Source organism: Chenopodium quinoa, unplaced genomic scaffold (assembly GCF_001683475.1).
Source record: "Chenopodium quinoa cultivar QQ74 unplaced genomic scaffold, ASM168347v1, whole genome shotgun sequence".
NCBI lineage: Eukaryota > Viridiplantae > Streptophyta > Magnoliopsida > Caryophyllales > Amaranthaceae > Chenopodium > Chenopodium quinoa.
In genome coordinates, this window is record NW_018743283.1 from 548,911 (window position 1) to 566,555 (window position 17,645).

The following is a 17,645-nucleotide window of genomic DNA, read 5'->3' on the forward strand; positions in this document are numbered from 1 at the left end:
ATAATGTTTTGTATTTTTGTAATATGGAGTAATATTTGTTGATTTAATTAATTTGAGATAATCATATTTGTTAATTTAAGATGATGTCTAATATTCTATATACCATTTTGTTTATAAAATGTCATATATATATATATATATGTAAAAATAAAGAAAAATCAAATTTTTAAATGTTATTAAAGTTATTATTTTGAAAGATAAAATAGAAAAAAAAATATAAAGTAAAGCATAAAAAGGTACTATTTGGCTTACGTGTGACAAAAAAAATAAGAAAAAAAAATAAAATCCAACAAAAATTAAATTATATTTGACTTCACAGTAGAAACTAAAGCTACTGCCCAAAATAATAATAAATAAAAGAAAATTTATACCCCTTTTTTCTCTAGAAACCCTCCTATACTTAAATTCCCTTCCTACACTAATCTCTTTCCTTATTCAAACTTGTTTTTTACTTTGACTTTGAAATTTTCCTTTTATAAAAATTTCCTTTTATAAAGTATTTCCAAAATTATCAAAATAAATAATTTAAATGCCATAAATAATTTATTTCGTATTATTTAAATACTTCACAAAATACTTATTTAAATTAAAATACATATAAAAATGCGGGGTATTACAATAACAATTGCAATTTGCTTCTAAATCACCATAGCATCACATACATACATACATACATAATCGAAGCCAAAACAAGCATAAATTGCAAGCAAGATGTACAAAATTGAAAACCTTCAAATTGATTTTATTAGGGTTTTCGGAGAAAATAATCACAAAATTCGAGCAAATTATAAGATATAATCGAAGCAAAAATACATTGAGTGTATGGGAGAACTTGATTCAAAGCTTCCAAGAATATTCTTGCAAAGAGAGTATTTGAGGGAGAATTGAGGGTATGTAAGAAGTTTGAATAGAGGTGGTGATCACCGGCGAGGATAAGGGGGAGAGGGAGGGTCGGTCTGCGGTGGAGGTTATTGAATAATTAGGTGGATAAGTATTTATTGAATAATTAGTTGGAGGTTATCGAATAATTAGGTAGGGGACAGATATTAGAGGATATGTATTTATTGAAATATTAGATGGGTTAGAGGATAATAAGTGGATGAGAGGAAGTTAGAGAGTAAGCCAGGAAATTAGAGGATAATTAAGTAAATAGGTTTTTTCTTAAAAAAAAAAAAAAAGAACAATAATCCTAAAGGGAGCCCCACTTTATATCCTTGATCCTTGTTAAACATATTTCGTTTATCGGACAAAATCATAATATCATAGGTAAAATCTTAGTATCATAAGTAGCGGTTTTACCCCTTCATCTATGAAAGGTGCAAATATTACACATTTATTTACGGGTCATTTGATAAACACCAATTGTTTTATCAAGGAGATAAACTTGGATTTTCTCATAATACTATGTTATTATAAATTTTCAAATAATTACACACCAGAAAAGATTGGCTGTTTTCCAGCTCCTCAACTGTATATTCTTATAATTACTGATCTAATCAACAACTGCATATTACAGAATCACGTGTATGGGGGATAACAATGAGATCATACAGCGAGTACATTTCAATATGGCGAATATTTCAACACAATTTCTACATTTTTGGATATTCATTGGGTCATAAAACACTTACCGTGCAGGCACTTCACTTGCTTGACGACTTTACAGAGTTGTAATGGCAAAAGGCTATACAGCGAACATTTCAATATGACCTCTATATATTCGGATTCATCCTCTGTCACAAGACTCTTAACGTGCAGAAACTAGACTTCCCTGACGACTTTCATAGAAGGTACCTGTGTCCCACTCACCTGTTGTGGATGACAACGTCATTAAGTTCACCACAACAGATCTCATGCTTGGCCTTAGATGAGGATCCTCTTGAGTGCACTTATATGCAAGTTGTGCCACCTGCAGCAAATAAAAACCATCAGACAAATGCAGTTTCTAGCTGATGAACTATCCAAAAGACAATAGATTTCCGCCATTAATAGAGTATAAAGTTTCTACCTTAAAAACCGAGTCAAGGGGGTAGTCGTCCCCCAGTCTAGGATCCACCAGTTTCCGAATCTCATTTTGGTCATTCTGCTGTTTGAGAACAGCCTCAAACTGTGAAATTATCAAGAAACATATACATCTTTCAGTACATAGCCTCGAACTGTGTAATCTCCAGCTTTTAAATCATTTAAATCTTTCAGTACATATACATGCATGCTATAGAATCTACTAGATAAATTTTCTCCAGAGTCCTTAGCCTAGTGATAGTGGTTAAGGCACTGATGGCTCGTTCTCCCAAGTCCAGTGAGTCAGCTAATAGCCTAATGGTAATTTTTCACACACACTCATCTTAGCGTCTATTAGTCTAGGTAACACACTCGTTTGACAACCATAACTTCACAAGTTTATCTTATCATTTGTTACCAATCAAATAATCATTCATCCTTTCTACATGTGGTACTCTATACATAGGATGAATTTATTTCATTTTCATGTTCTGAATACATTGAAAGTATCGTCCTAGTTTGAGTGTGAAAAAAAAAAGTAACCTATCGCATAAATGTCATCAATCAATCCCTATGTATACAGGAATGTGAGGTAAACACAATCTCACTGTTCTAAAATTACTACATGCTGTGTATGTCAGACACCCCTGTTGAAGTTATATATAGACAGAGAGGGGAAAGAATAACAAAAAAAAAAATATTCAACCCAATTAAATCTAACTACAATAAAAAAAAAAAAAAAAATAAATAAATAAACCTTATATAGGCATTATAAACAAAGATATAGCTAAGGATGCATAACCCAATGTCTAACTTAAAGCACAAACTACTACGTAAGTAACCCACTAACTCCATTTAAATCCACGTCTCCACATATTCCGCAAAATACTTAGAAACCTAACAAACACATGTTCCTATATCAAACTATAGAAACTACTTTGAATCAATAATCCAATACCCTTCCCCCCCCCCCCCCCCCAAAAAAAAAAAAAAAAAAAAATGACAGAAATTGGCAGGTGGAGCTGGGTCATTTCATAGCATGAAAGCAACTTCAACGGAAAAATTATAAGTAATTAAAGAGAAAAGGTTACAAGGCGGGGCGTGGTTTATTTGGTTTACAATAAGCGTTTCCGACAAAATTGCAATTATTTAACTTCAGCAATAAAACCCACTTCAGAGGGTGTACCAAATGCTTACCATGCCGACAAGGCCCTTCGAGTCAGGACCAGAGGCATTTTGCTTCACTACAGCTGCCTTAGCTGATATGAGCTCATAGAGAACAACTCCAAATGCATAAACATCAACTTTTGGAGAGACCTCGCCATATTGGGCATACCTGTAAATAAAATAAAAGAAAACTAAAATACAATTGGTTATGAATATAATGACGGCTCTTTATTTACATGAGAAAACTCTCCAAAAGATTAACAATCCTTCTAAATATGACAGATCTTCCAATACACACAACAATCCAGGTATATGAACTACAAGAGCAATGCATGGCCCACTCACCTTTTTCTCAGATAGATATGCGCCCCATATTTGCAAGTGCATATGTTATGTGCAATTATTTTTTAAATTTTATTTTATTTTTGGCATATGAGCATTAACACTTTGTTTAAATAGAAATAGAAGGAAAAGAAGAATAGACAGAGAGAGGAGGACAATTTTTCTTGTTTGGGTAAAGGATTGGGGAAGAAGAGAGAGGGATCCATTTCCCCTCTCTCTTCAATAAGCATAATCCCTCGGAAATTGGAGAGATTTGGATTCTATAGAGAAACTGGAGCTCCCTTTTTCCTCCCTTTCTCTTCCCTCCAGTCCTCCACTTCCTCCTCCCCTCCCCCTTGCCTTTCCTTCTATCCAAAAATAGTTACATGATCATGGCCTATGTTACCATGGACTCTTCATTTCATCTCAAGTACCCATGGTGGACCCTAACACTCGAACATTGGGACACTCGAACACTTCATTTTTAGTTCAAAATTATGGAATATTTTTACTAAATAGTCTAGTCGGACTCTTGGACACGTACCCCTGTCACATATGGGTACCTGATTCCATGTAACATAGATTATAGCTATAATAGACTACCTTATGAAGGTACATCCAGGTATATAATAGACCAAATCACCACCATGTTTGCATTTCTTGTAGCAAAGAAATCTACAGCTATAGGAATGGGAACTAGGAGAGAGGCCATATAGTGATGCCTGTTGTCACAGATATTAAGTCAAACCTATGGATTACTTATAACGAGGACAATTTATTACAACATTGTTTGTCTATTGACTTTTCTCCATATACTCTTATCAATGCTTTAAAGTACGGAAAAATTTACATAACTAATTCCACCTTTCATGGACCTTCTCATATTAGTCCCACCTTTTGATGAACTCAATATAATCCCACCTTTGTACACATTCTTTTTAAATTGGACCCTTTTAGAAAATGACCTGCTACAGCAAGTTACGTATATGACATGGCATTATTTACTAATCTAAAGAAACATCGAATAATTTTTTTAGGGGAAGTCAACAATGTCTTACGACTAAAGTTCCCGCCCAATTTAATCAAACCCCCCAACTACCAATTCCCTTCATTTACTCCCCCTCCTTCAACCTCCATACTATTCAACAATGGTGAAACGCCATAAGTAAGAGGTTCATATTGTGCCTTTAGATAAACAACAATTTTGAGGTCAATCTCAGCTTCATACGAAAGTTCCCACCCAAAATAATCAACACTGCAACTCCAATGTCAGCAAATCAGATATCAATCTTAGCTTTCCAGTTGCTGCAATCTAGTTAAGCCTCAACTTCATCACAGTAGCCATCTATTTAATGTCAAATTTGTGAAATAACATACCGCAGCAATTTGTTTGACCTATGTTAATCGGACATGGCTAAAATCGCGAAGTGTCCGTGTCGACACGACACGGCACGGACACGAACACGGGACACGTGTCCGACACCTCACTGTGCACTCGGACACTTTCACTTAGAGTGGAGAGGAAAAAAAACAGAAACATTAAAGAAAAACACATCTTGTTCGAAAACCACTATTGATGTAGAGAAAAAGTGCCATTAAATGGAAAATTTAGAGAGAAAACAATTAAAATTTTTAAAAAAAAAAAATAGGGGTGGACGTAATGAAAAATTTAAAACTTTTATAATATATAGTTTATTCTTATAACTTTAACTGACAAATTGACGTGTCCTCGTACCCGTGTACAAATATCTGACAGAGTCCCCGTGACCTAAAATTTTGGAACTTGCCGGATCGGACACTTGGACATGTGTCCGTGTCCGACACCCATTCCCGAGTCCATGTAACATAGTGTTTGACTATTTTGTTGTTCAATAACTCTGGATTATTTTTAATGGCATGGCAAGTATTTTGTATTATCTTTACAAAAAATATGATGTATGTTCTAAATTTGGATATGGAAAGTATTTTGAAATGACAATGCACACTTATGTTCATTTAACTTCTAATGTTCTTCTAAACATCTTGCCAACGTTTGGCCCTGATTTGACAACATACAAAACAGCTTCATTGTTGTGATATCAATTAGTAAATAACAATCTTTCTATAAAGTTTTGAGCCGGAGGTTGAATATGAAGATCTAGATTTGCTTGACTTTTTATTTCGTGTAGCCATAGATTATTTGTAAAAAAATTACTGGAAAATGAAGGGGTAATATGAGGTGGGTTTTTAAAAACATTGATAGTCCAACAGTCAACGCCATGTCATATACGTAACCTGTTGTAGCAGGTCATTTTTTTTAAAAGGGTCCAATTTAAGAAGAGTGCGTTAGAAGGTAGGATTATATTGAGTTAATCAAAAGGTGGGACTAATATGAGAAGGTCCTTGAAAGGTGGGATTATTTTTGTAAATTTTTCCAAAAATTAGGATTTTACAATTGCAGATTGGATTGCAAAAACACGTAGCAATTAGATATCTTAAATTGTGAATTATATTGAAGGACGGTCTCTATTAATGAGGCACTAAGGATATCTGGCATATATCCAAGTTTATGTGACAACAATTTAGATCAGAGAGAGATTAATCTCACTGTATGCGAGGTTGATTTGGCAGGTTAACAACTATAACCAGGTTGGACCAAGTACACATGTCAATTAATTTGGGAAAGGTGTTCAAATTCTATCATTACTAACAGCTCCGCCCAGCTAATGTCATGGGAGTATTTTTTGGCAATTTCTGATTGGAAAACTACATGCTCAGAAAATGTAACAGGGAAGTTTCTTTCTTACTCTGGAGGCATATATCCAAATGTACCCACAAGACGTGTGGGAGCTGAATAATTTCCAACTTCAGTCAGCTTGGTCAATCCAAAATCTGCAACCTGCAATGATGAAAAAATTTAGGGGAAAAAAACATTTAACAGCTTCCATTTCGAAAAGAAAGGAATCAATCACACCTTTGCATGGCAGCTTTTGTCTATCAGTATATTGGCAGATTTAATGTCACGATGGATATAAACAGGGACTGTGTGCTCATGAATGTACTCAAGACCTCTTGCTGAATCAAGAGCAATTTGCACTCGGGTAGACCAGGGTAGTGGTTCTTTTCCTGAGCACGTAAAAAAAATTATTATTGGCATCATGCCAAGATACATCACCAAGAAGGTTTCCAATAATAGAAATTCACCAGTGCCACGCAGATGTTGGCTTAAATTGCCATTCTCTATAAACTCATACACCAGGAAAAGACACTCCTCAACACAATATCCAATCAAGCGAACCTGCAACCAATAGTATAGATCATTAACGGCATGTAAAAAGCCAATATGGGAATTAAACAAGGTAAGCAAACTTTATCCTCTAATTTAGTACTCAATTAGATAAACTCCTCTCAACAATGTCCTAAGTAATTGGAAGAAGACTTCCCCCCAAAAATGAAGAGGTGGTGATAACAAAAATGCTATTACTCTATTAGACAGCATATCTGACAAGAACCATAGCAGGATTTTCTATGTAACTGATAGTCTTTTCAAATATATAATATACAGCTTCAGCTGCCATTTGAACCTGAATAAGTTGGCTTTTAAGAAGACATGTGAGATTCCAGAAGAAGGCCTGAATAGCTAAATGCATAAGGGGATACTAATTATGGATGACAAGTTAATTTTCAGAGTAGCAGAGCTCCTGAGCTTCTCCAGAGAGAATGTACACTCCCAACTCCCTCCATTCAAAATTATCTGATTACTTAACTTTCCTCAATCTATATGATCTGTCAAAAAAAATCTATCTCTACTTTCATAGTTTCATCTCATCTTCAGAGTACAGATTCACCAAATCTCATCTAGCTTCGATTCGCACATAACTAGGTCAATCATTAAGTACTGGTACTGGAGGAGGTTCAAATTCAGTTATTGAGAAGAATTTGAAAGAGAAAGGAAGCACCGAGGGCTTTTTTTTTTTTTTTTTTTTTTTTTTTTTTTTTTTTTTTTTTATATTAGAGAGATTTGGATTGGAATCAGTTACAATTTAAAAGATGGTGTTATGGTGTTAGCATGAGTAAAAGTTAATATATGACAGATTTTCCTATATAGAAAAAGTTCTTGACACTTTGGAATATTTGTCCAAATTTAGTAAACAACTAACATTGACCATAAATTCTCGATATTGCTCACTTCAAAGCATAGTCATGTGGGATCTTCAGTGGCGGATCCAGGATTTCCGAGCTTGTGAGTCACCCTGAACTCAAAGGCTTACATCGTGTCAAAAGGCTTCCAGGGAAACAAAGGCACTCGGTTGTGTAAATACCAACCATATGCTACTATTACCACCAAAAATACCATCATATGACTCCTAACATATAAGTTCCATAATCTAAAGCTCATAACATAGCAATAGTAAAGCTTGTTTAATTTTATAAAATTGATAAGTTAGCCAAACTAACATAACCCATTACTTTTAATCTAGTTGTAATATAAGCTCTTTTGTTCTTGTTTAAAAAAAAAAAAAAAAAAAAAAAAAAAAAAAAAAAACAAAAACAAATGCCATTACTTTGGTCATGCTATATATAAATATACTTTACAAATGCCAGTTGCAACAAATTCTATTACATTTTCCAAGTCTACAAAGTACAAACTAACACAAAAACAAGACCTTTTGCACAATAGGGATTACAAAAATACACCAAAATTTCTCATAATTAACTAATAAACAGTTCAAAATTGATAATTCTACTACAATGGGGACTTTTATAAAAAAGGTAAATATAATCAGAACAGAGAAATTTGCTTTTAACATTGTACCTTGAAATATAAAACAGATAAATATAAATCCAGCAACTGCAATTGACAGAAGCATTTGAATAAAGCTGAACTATGAGCAATTTAAATTACAACTTAAAATTAAATTACCAAATAAAATCTTAAATTTCATAATTAGTAGCTCAAACGCATGATTAATCAACTAAAACAACAATTTCAGAAGAGAAAAAAAAAAAAAAACAGAATCAAGAACACAACATAAACCCATAATAATCAAAAAAACATTGAATATAAAACAAGAAAAAACAATTGAGAATCGAACTGCATAAAATGGAAGTATTGCAAACTTGGAGAAAGCTCGTACCTTTCTAATTGTATTAAGAATAATAATCTCCAAACAAAAAGGGTGATAAAATTTGAAAATTAAAAATAGAAAGTCACAGGCTCATAGCATTCGGTGGTCGACTGGTCACTCCGGTCAATTAGTCGGTGGTCTCCGTAGATCCGAAGGCGATGGCACCGTGGTCCGTGGCCGCAGGCTTGCAGATAGCAGAAACAAAGGCCTTGTTGTCTTGAAGGCTTGAAGGAGTGATTGAGTGAAGAGGTGGCCTGATGCGTACGTGTGAACGACACGGTGGGCTGGTGGCTGGTCTGGCACTCCGGCGTTGGTGGTCGGCTGGTTGATGTGAGAGAAGGAGTTAGGGTTGTGAGTTGTTAGAGAGGGAGTTAGAGACTGGTTGTGAGAGAGGGAGTTGAATGACGCGTTTTTTTTTTTTTTGCACTGCTGAGTCACGTGACTCAGCGTGCACACATATAGCTCCGCCACTGGGGATCTTGTTAGATTCGTCTCGATTTATGTTTTCCAAATATCAAATTTCATAATTTTTTAGCATACAAAATTGGATATATATGGTTAAATATACAGCATCAGAGTCCGTGCAAATAGTGAGTGTAAAGAACTTTCAAGAACAGAGGTATAAAGTTTTTGACAATATGATAAAGTTAGTGAAATGTACCCTATTATTTAGGGAAGTTGTAAGAGTAAACAGTATGATAGCTTCAATTCAATTCCTTCCCTGTAACCAAATCAATTTCACGTAGAGAATTTACCTCCACATATTTACAAATCAAGATTGGAGGTCCTCACCCTATGATATCTTCAAACGCTAAGCACTCAAGACTCTTTGGAGCCAAAAGGAGTCCTACTTATAACTTCTTGGTGGACTCCTTATGCAGCAAATAAATCCAATTATATCCTTTTCAGTGCTTTTTTCAGAATTTAAAACCCCTAAAGTAGTCATAGTCCTGTCTACCGGCTACTGGACGTCTGGACCAGGGCAAGACAAAGCATGTTAAACTAGAAAATCAATTAATGTTTTGAGGACAGGATTAAACCTCTGCTTAACAGAAAGTACCACTAAAAGCCCTGTAGAAAGCTAGTAAAATGAAAACTTCCCTAAATTATAACATGACTACATATAGTCCACAGCTCTACACCTTTGGAAATCACTGTTAATCAAAATGAAAGTCTTTTCTAGAGGTTAAGCACACCAAAGCTGTGTACATGTCAGAAAAACAAGCAAAATCGTGCAATAAAGAGGAGACATACTGGTCTACTATGGCAAAAGGCCAAAAAATTGCAGAGCCACAGTATAATGTCAGCTAGCAAATGTTTCATAATTCATAAATACAAAGTTCATGAAGCATACCAGATTCAAGTGATGAACGCGAGTCAAAACCTGTAACTCAGCAAGAAATTCTTTAGATGCTTGCATGTCCATCTTCTTGACAGCTGCTTTCTGTGAAGATTTCAGGCATGCAATTAAGAAAAAGGAAATCAGGAATTATAAAAATGCCGCAAAAGAGTTCATACTATCTTTGGCCAGACTAAAAGTTACTTGTCAAGGGTAATGAGAAACAGACAAATATATAAGGTTTTTGTACATGCACAAGGAGTGTTAATAGTTCTCCGCTATGCCCACCTCATTTTCCCCCCATATAAAGCGAATTAACTACATTGGAATCCAAATTGGGGTACTTTCTATAATTTACAACTTTTTAAGATGTACCCTATGCTACTCAGCTAAAAACTTTGCAAGTATTAAGAAGTCCAATATAGAGAAATATCACACTACTAATCCAAAATTACCATAAGAGAGGGTTTGTTAATACTTCACATGAAGATTATGTACTGTGAAAAAGTGAATTTCATGCATGAATATCATTTTGTAAACATTATCAGTATAAGTGCCATACAAACCTCTCCTCTCAGCTCTGCATAGTAAACATCCCCAAAACCACCTGAACCAATCTTGTTAGCCATGCTGAAGTTATCTGTTGCTAGGGCAAGCTCTTCATATGAAAATTCAACTGATTTGTCAACAGTAACACCCCTGTTTCCAGCATCCAATGAACTTGCAGTTTTACGTGAACTTCCCTGAACTGTCATCATAAGTCAGTTGAGCATAGTTTGAACCTTAAAATATAATAATCAAGATAAATGCAATTATTTCTGACTTCCTATTAAATTAGTAACGTTAGCTATAGAATAAAGAATAAGTGAGCGTATGATTAACTGTGAAGTGTGAACTATATGGTTTAAAAAGAGTATATAATCTGACAATAATAATATAATTACTAAAATCATCCCCCATCATCACCGTAATCTTACTTCCAATCATAGACCAACAGCACATATGTTTTAATTTTTCCTCTTTCCATTTCTTCTCTCCCTCTCTCCCCCCTCCCCCCCCCCCCCCCCAATTGTTGCTGAGTAATAGCTGTTGTAGGATGCAAATAATTGGTCAAAATCTTACCAGACTGTCCTAGCCATTCTCCAGAGTTGTCAAGGAATAGTGAAGCTTTCTTCTTTTTCTTTCTTCTCATATGCAAAAATAAAACAGCCAGCATAATCACCACAGCTACAACTGCCACAGATATAACAGCAATGACTGCACCTGAAAGTCCTGCTTGCACAAAAGGAGACAGTTACTTCACATAGCATTAAAACTGGATTTTATGAGCTCATTGATGTTCCATTCATGACAGCAACAAGATCTATCCCTAATAAGTCAATGTTGAAAGGGACCAAAGCACCTGAGCTGCAAAAGACAAAAAGTAAACAAAAAAAAAAAAGGAAAGTTAATACATAATTTAAAGATTTCTAACATGGCATGAAACTAATCCAGTTCATCTTTATCACACTCATTCCACACCAAAGCTCTAAGCTTTGGAATATCTAATCTTGGATACACGTAAAGATGGCATCAGGCCTTGCCAGCCCATGGCATGACACACTATTATGCGTGCTGGGCCATGCCTTTGTTTGAAAAACACAAGGCACAACACGGCACACCCCAACACGACAAAGCACACAAAAGTATGTTAAATGAGGCTTAGGCACACAAACATGGCATGGTGGCACGTGGGCTTGGGCCGTACATGGGCTACCCCTTGAAAAACTTTTGGCATGGCACATCATGACACGTAGCGAGTAGACTCAACCGTGGGCTAGGTCTAGCCATGCTCAAGGCATAGGGGCTTGGTACGAGGAATGGGGGTTAAGCACGAGGCACGGCCCATAGTCATCTTTAGGTACACGAAGTCTCCTATATATTAAGATACAAATGCCATTTACATATTTTTCTATGAATCTTTGTTGGTTGTATATTTACATCGCACCAAATAACTTCCAACATACATTTTTCAAACCTCCTATCATGCATTAGTTTTTGAAATTTTAGATTTCAAGAAGTTACTCATTCTTCTCTAAATCAATTTTAATTTGTCCTATGTTTGCTAGAAATGCCTATCATACATCCAGATCATATGACACAAATCAATAAATATTTCCAAAGCTTATATATGACCATCATGACCCCTCCCTAAACCTCTTCACTTGGCCCTATATAAAATTATCATGTTTCTTTCTTTTCCATCCTAACACAGTTTAGATTGCTGCTAAGAAGCAAGCCAACAAACCCTTTGACATCTACATGAACAAGGCCATGAAGAAGACAACCAGATCCATTACTGGAAACCTCATGTCAAATAAGGGTATATTTATAACAAAAAATGACTAGGAATATAGGACACATACTCCCTCTATACCAAAATAATAGCCTACTTTTCAGTATTTCACTTTGGCATTCAAACCTTGTCAAGTGGTATTCTTCTTATACACTATATAATTGTATAAGCTAGTAAGCTACAAAATGATACTCTTATAAAACTACCTTCTAAGAGATTTCTAACAATGATATTTGGTTTAATCCATTGAAGTCATATATTGCCTAATAATATACACCCTTTGTTTCTTTTTAATTTCACTTACCTTTTCACAGAAATCAAGAAATACTTTAAATTTAAGAGAGAGCAACAACAACAGAGGTAGTACATTAATACAAATATTATAAAATTATGGTTCCAACATTAGCAATTGCTTGTATTACACATCATAAATAAAGTAAGCCAACTATTCTTTTTAAAGCTTTGGGAAAAGTCCAGAGGTCAATCTTCTATAAGAGGGAACAAAACTAAAGTGATGGGTGGACATTGTTGATTTACATACATATCTCCCCATGGTAATAGAAAAGTGGTGCGAACAGTTAGTGATGAGCACATACATATGTAAACGAAGGGAACACTAACACAGATATATTCGTCAAAATCTGAAGAAAGCAAGGAAACTATGACGAAACATTGTTTGACTGTAATAAACTAAAAAACTTAACCAGAGTAATCATGATGAAATTTTCCCTATATATATGCATACAGTATTACCATCGAATTGTACCTTGAAGGCAGAGGAGGATATTGTCCAGTTTTATCTGTAACAAAAAATAAATAATAAATAAATAAATTAGTGAAACAATTTCAACTTTCAAGAGCATGTACAAGGAAAACAATCACAAGCATGTTCCATAAACAAAAAGCATACGCTTGGTTTTTCTTACTTTATTACAAATTTACAATTTGCCCAGGCTTTATTTTCTCTAGTGAAGATTAGCCCCCCCCCCCCCCCCCAAAAAAAAAAAAAAAAAAAAAAAAAAAATTAAGGCAAGATACGAAGCAGGTGAAATACCATAATACTCATTTATTGATATATCTTGATGGTAAAAGTGTTAATTATCATAGAAGAGAACATATAATGATATTATTTCTTAGCCTATCCCTTGGAACATAAGTTCAACCAAATTATTTTTATTATATATAGAACAGCAATAAGATCACAGACACTAGTCCTCTTCCCCCCCCCCCCCACCTTTTCTATCTTATCACTTGGAAGGCATACAGCAATATGGTCAAGGCTTGAATTAGGATAGGTGGTAAGACTGGTAGCAAAACTATCAGCAAAGACTAAGGCCTTACAAAACTTTGCTCCAAGTGTTAGTGTATCTGACTTATCAATAATGAGAATGCGGCCTTCTACGTTTTCATGTGACAGGCTCCATAACTTTTTCCCATTTGGAGACATATTGGTTTTCCAGCTGACTGGATGGGTTCATAAGTTCATTATTTGATCTTCACTTTGTCTTCTGTTATAAAGTTGCCTAAACCAGATCTTATTTTACGCTAGTCAATTTTTCCTTAATTAGAAAACTCTTTTTCATATTTTAACTGCATATCAAGAGTTTACCAAATCCATGACAATTGACACCAATACCGAAGGCCCATTGCTTCTTGGATTTGTCAATTCAATTCTAGCTTATCTTTTTCCATCAGTAAATTCCTTCTCGGCTTCTCATAGAAAAATATATTCAAAACACTAAGGAATTACAGGAGTTAATTCTTCTGTAAAGCCAGCTACCTCTCATCTTCCCCAAATAAATATTAGTTACATCAAGTTATGCATACACTCCCTTAAAACATTGTTGCAACATATTAAAGTCATGACTACTTCTCACAATTAGTTTGACATCATTAATTCCTTGAAAGATCTGCTCCTTAAGTCTGAGAAAGTCAATCCATCTCACCAATACACTTCTTTTACTTATTCGAGAAAGATAGAAACCTATCAATAATTGTCTTTGAAGCTTGAAAGACTAAGATTCATAAGGCTCCAGCCTCACCCTATTGGCCATTTCAAATACGCTAGTGATCTTTTTCCCTCTTAGAATTATTAGCTCCTGTCTTCCCCTCTCAAGCATCAAAGTTGACATTAACGAAAACTTAACTCCTGACATCAGAGGGGGTTAATGAGGTACAACCATACAAGTTAGCCAATTTATTTTAATCTTAATCATCTGAGTCTCTAATCATGCACTACGTTTATTTATTTATTTATATGACTTTGGGCTAACAGAGACTCAAAGGCTGTGATCCAGAATGAACATAATCTCAATTCTTGGTTACCCCCACACCCAATACTGAGACTTTGTGCATCAAGCATTCTATTTGGTTTGTCTTGAGCATTCATATTTCAGATTATAATGAAAACTCAAAAAACCAACCAAAAAAAGAGAGGGAAAATCACATATATGATCACATATTCACACCTAAGCTCTTTTTTTTGTGAAGAAATGCACACCCTCAAAACAGAAACAACACAACCACTGTTGCTCTTGTACATTAAAATTCACTAAAAACAGCAATTCCCAAAGTAACACATAACCAGATAATTACTTACTTCTACATTTAATTGAGTAGTTAAACTACCATCATAAAAGTAAATCAAATCAATCACTGCACAAATAGTACTCTGAAGATATTTATACCTTTAGCAGGAATAAACACAATCCCAGTCCCAGCACTAAATTTCGCATTTGGGTTATACCTCTGCAGTAAACTTGGTGTCGAATTCGAAAACTGGGCAATAGAGCTCAAACTATCCTCAGGACGAAGTGGATAAGTCAAAAAAAAACCATAGTTCTTATCAACATCACTATTCCCACAACAGCAATTGACAGGAACCTTAAGAATGGAATTTTCAGGTACATTATTTGTGGGAAAACTATTGAAATTCTGAATTAAATTTGCAGTAGTAAGATTTGAATAGTATTCCTGAGCAATTTTAGCGTAAGTATCACCCTTTTGAACTTTATACTCAAACTGACCCAATAATTGCCCATCATTAAGGCAACTACATGAGAACAGAACGTTGATCCTGCTACCAGATCTAACCCTATCTTTGTCAGGAACACTTGGGTTGTAACTGAGTATATCATCAGTAGAAGCTCCCAGAACTTGGGCTATGAATGTGATATTTGCCCCTGTCCATACATAGTATGAAGCTAAAGCTGGACACCCTTTTTTGCATTTTGATTCGACCATGAAAGATGAAGAACTCCATAGAAGAAGAAGTAACCAAAAAGGTGACAATAGTTTTTGAAGAGACGGCATTAAGATCCGAAAAAAAAAAAAAATAAAGCCCCAACAACCCAACTCAGAATGCCAATTTTCAAGTGTTGGATTATTTTAAAGGCAGCTACTTTACAATAAGGGAGAAAAGGAGAGTAGGTAGCAAATTTGGGTTAAGTGCATAGAAATGATAGTTTAATCAAAAAATAACCACTTTCTATTACTAATCGACACAATCATTGGATCCTCACATCCATGTTTGGAATACTATATATAACCGATCAGATTGATCACTACCAAGTTCTTTTCTTCATCAAAAAATGCACAATTTTACACCAAAATTCCTATCTTCATCAAACAATACTGATGAAACTGGATGACTTATCACACCCTAGTTCTTAATCAAATAATGCACAACCCTATAATTACTAACAACACATTACTATTGTTCTTCAAAGATAAAATCACTGAAAACAACCAATAACAAAATCAACACTTCCCACATTCAATTGGTGATCAAACAGAAGCACATACTAATAATACCAAACAATATAATGAAACCAATGAATCATAGCAAATAAAGTACTCTTGAGAAAAGGTATACCTTTAGCAGGTAGAAACACAATCCCAGTTCCAGCATTAAAATCCACATTAGGATTATACTTCTGCAGCAAACTGGGCGTCGAATTCGAAAACCGGGCAACCGAGCTCAAACTATCCTCAGGACGAAGTGGGTATGTCAAGAACAACCCATATTTCTTATCAACCTGACTACTCCCACAATAGCAACTAACTGGTATATTAACAATGGAATTCTCAGGTACATTATTTATGGGAAAATCATTGAATTTCTGAATCAAACTTACAGTAGTAAGATTAGAATAGTATGTATGAGCAAGTACATCATAAGTATCACCCTTTTGAAACTTATACTGAAAAATCTGACCCAAAAAATCCCCATTATTTAGGCAATCACATGAATAAGGAACATTAACCCTTACAAAAGATGGAACCCTATCTTTGTCAGGAATACTTGGGTTGTAACTGAGGAAATCATCTCCAGTAACATTCAGAACTTGGGTTATAAATGTAAAATTTGATTTATTCCATACATAGTATGATGCTAAAGCTTGACACCCTTTTTTGCATTTTGATTGTACCATGAAAGTTGATGAAGAAATCCATAAAAGAAGAAACCAAAGTGGTAATAATTTGGTTTGAAGAGACATTAAAATGAAAAATACCCAGAAATTTGAGATAGAAATTGAGAATTATTGAGTGATGAATTTGTTTATAATTTGGCAAAGTGGGTAGAATAATGAAGGCAGGATGATCCTTTTGTTTGAATGTTGACTGGTGGACATTATTGTTGGACCGTCAACTAACTAGAGTAATTAATTCTAGATTTAATCAAATAGTTTAGATAGGAAATCGGCAACTAGGCGAAAATTCGTACACCCCACACCCATAAGGTTTGTTTGACACTAGTATATAGTAATTCACACTCGTTTTATCCGTCAACAATCATGTGATACTAATAACACTTTGCCGTTAAAATATTACCCATAGGCCCTTTTTGGTTGAAGAGATTTGGATGGAAAAGAAAAGAAAGGAAATTGTTTTAATCATATTCTCATGTTTGATTGAATAAATGACATGAAAATCTAAAAGAAAGGAAGGAAAGTGAGAGGAAAGTCTCTTAACAAAGTTTTGGCTTTTCTTTCCTCCCAAAATTGGAGGAATTTGACTAGAAAGAGAAAAATAAAAGTAATTTCCTTTCTCTTCCCTTCATTTCCTTTCATCAACCAAATATTGGAAAATAAAATCATCTTTCTTTTCCTTTTTTTCCTTTCTTTTCCCTTCCCATCCTTTCTCTTCTTTTCCTTTACTAATATTGAACCAAATAAAGCCATAATGTCATACGTAACGTTATTCAAGTACTCCCTTCGTTTTTTTATTTTAATGCATCACTTTAATTTTTACACTAATCACACATCATGATTGACTTAATTTACTTACCTCTATAAAATAAATAAATGTTATTATATGATATATCATTAGATTAGTCCTAATGTCTAATTTCATAATATAATTTTATTATAAA

The 17,645-nt window shown here is 34.5% G+C and overlaps 1 protein-coding gene across 2 annotated transcripts; it reads right to left on the reverse strand.

Annotated features, from left to right (window-relative positions):
• Positions 1 to 1,379: 1,379 nt before the first annotated feature.
• Positions 1,380 to 16,975, reverse strand: LOC110735389 (chitin elicitor receptor kinase 1-like). 2 transcript variants are annotated; one of them, XM_021915572.1, is made up of 12 exons: positions 16,146 to 16,975; positions 13,038 to 13,071; positions 11,339 to 11,343; positions 11,059 to 11,208; positions 10,503 to 10,684; positions 9,952 to 10,041; positions 6,673 to 6,766; positions 6,443 to 6,594; positions 6,276 to 6,367; positions 3,199 to 3,337; positions 2,009 to 2,107; positions 1,380 to 1,909 (listed from the first exon to the last, which is right to left on the reverse strand). In XM_021915572.1, the coding sequence occupies exons 1-12, from the start codon at positions 16,768 to 16,770 to the stop codon at positions 1,748 to 1,750; spliced, it is 1,824 nt and encodes a 607-aa protein (XP_021771264.1). In that variant the 5' UTR covers positions 16,771 to 16,975; the 3' UTR covers positions 1,380 to 1,747. The 2 variants fall into 2 exon arrangements, with proteins under 2 accessions (XP_021771264.1, XP_021771265.1); XM_021915573.1 differs by lacking the exon at positions 16,146 to 16,975 and adding an exon at positions 14,959 to 15,684.
• Positions 16,976 to 17,645: the final 670 nt, after the last annotated feature.

Coding starts and splice junctions, on each gene's coding strand:
- LOC110735389 (XM_021915572.1), bottom strand. CDS start 16,770: ATGTCTCTTCAAACCAAATTATTACCACTTTGGTTTCTTCTTTTATGG. Junction 13,072..16,145: donor TGTGTTTCTACCTGCTAAAG/GTATACCTTTTC, acceptor TTTTTGTTACAG/ATAAAACTGGACAATATCCT. Junction 10,042..10,502: donor ATGCAGAGCTGAGAGGAGAG/GTTTGTATGGCA, acceptor AAATCTTCACAG/AAAGCAGCTGTCAAGAAGAT.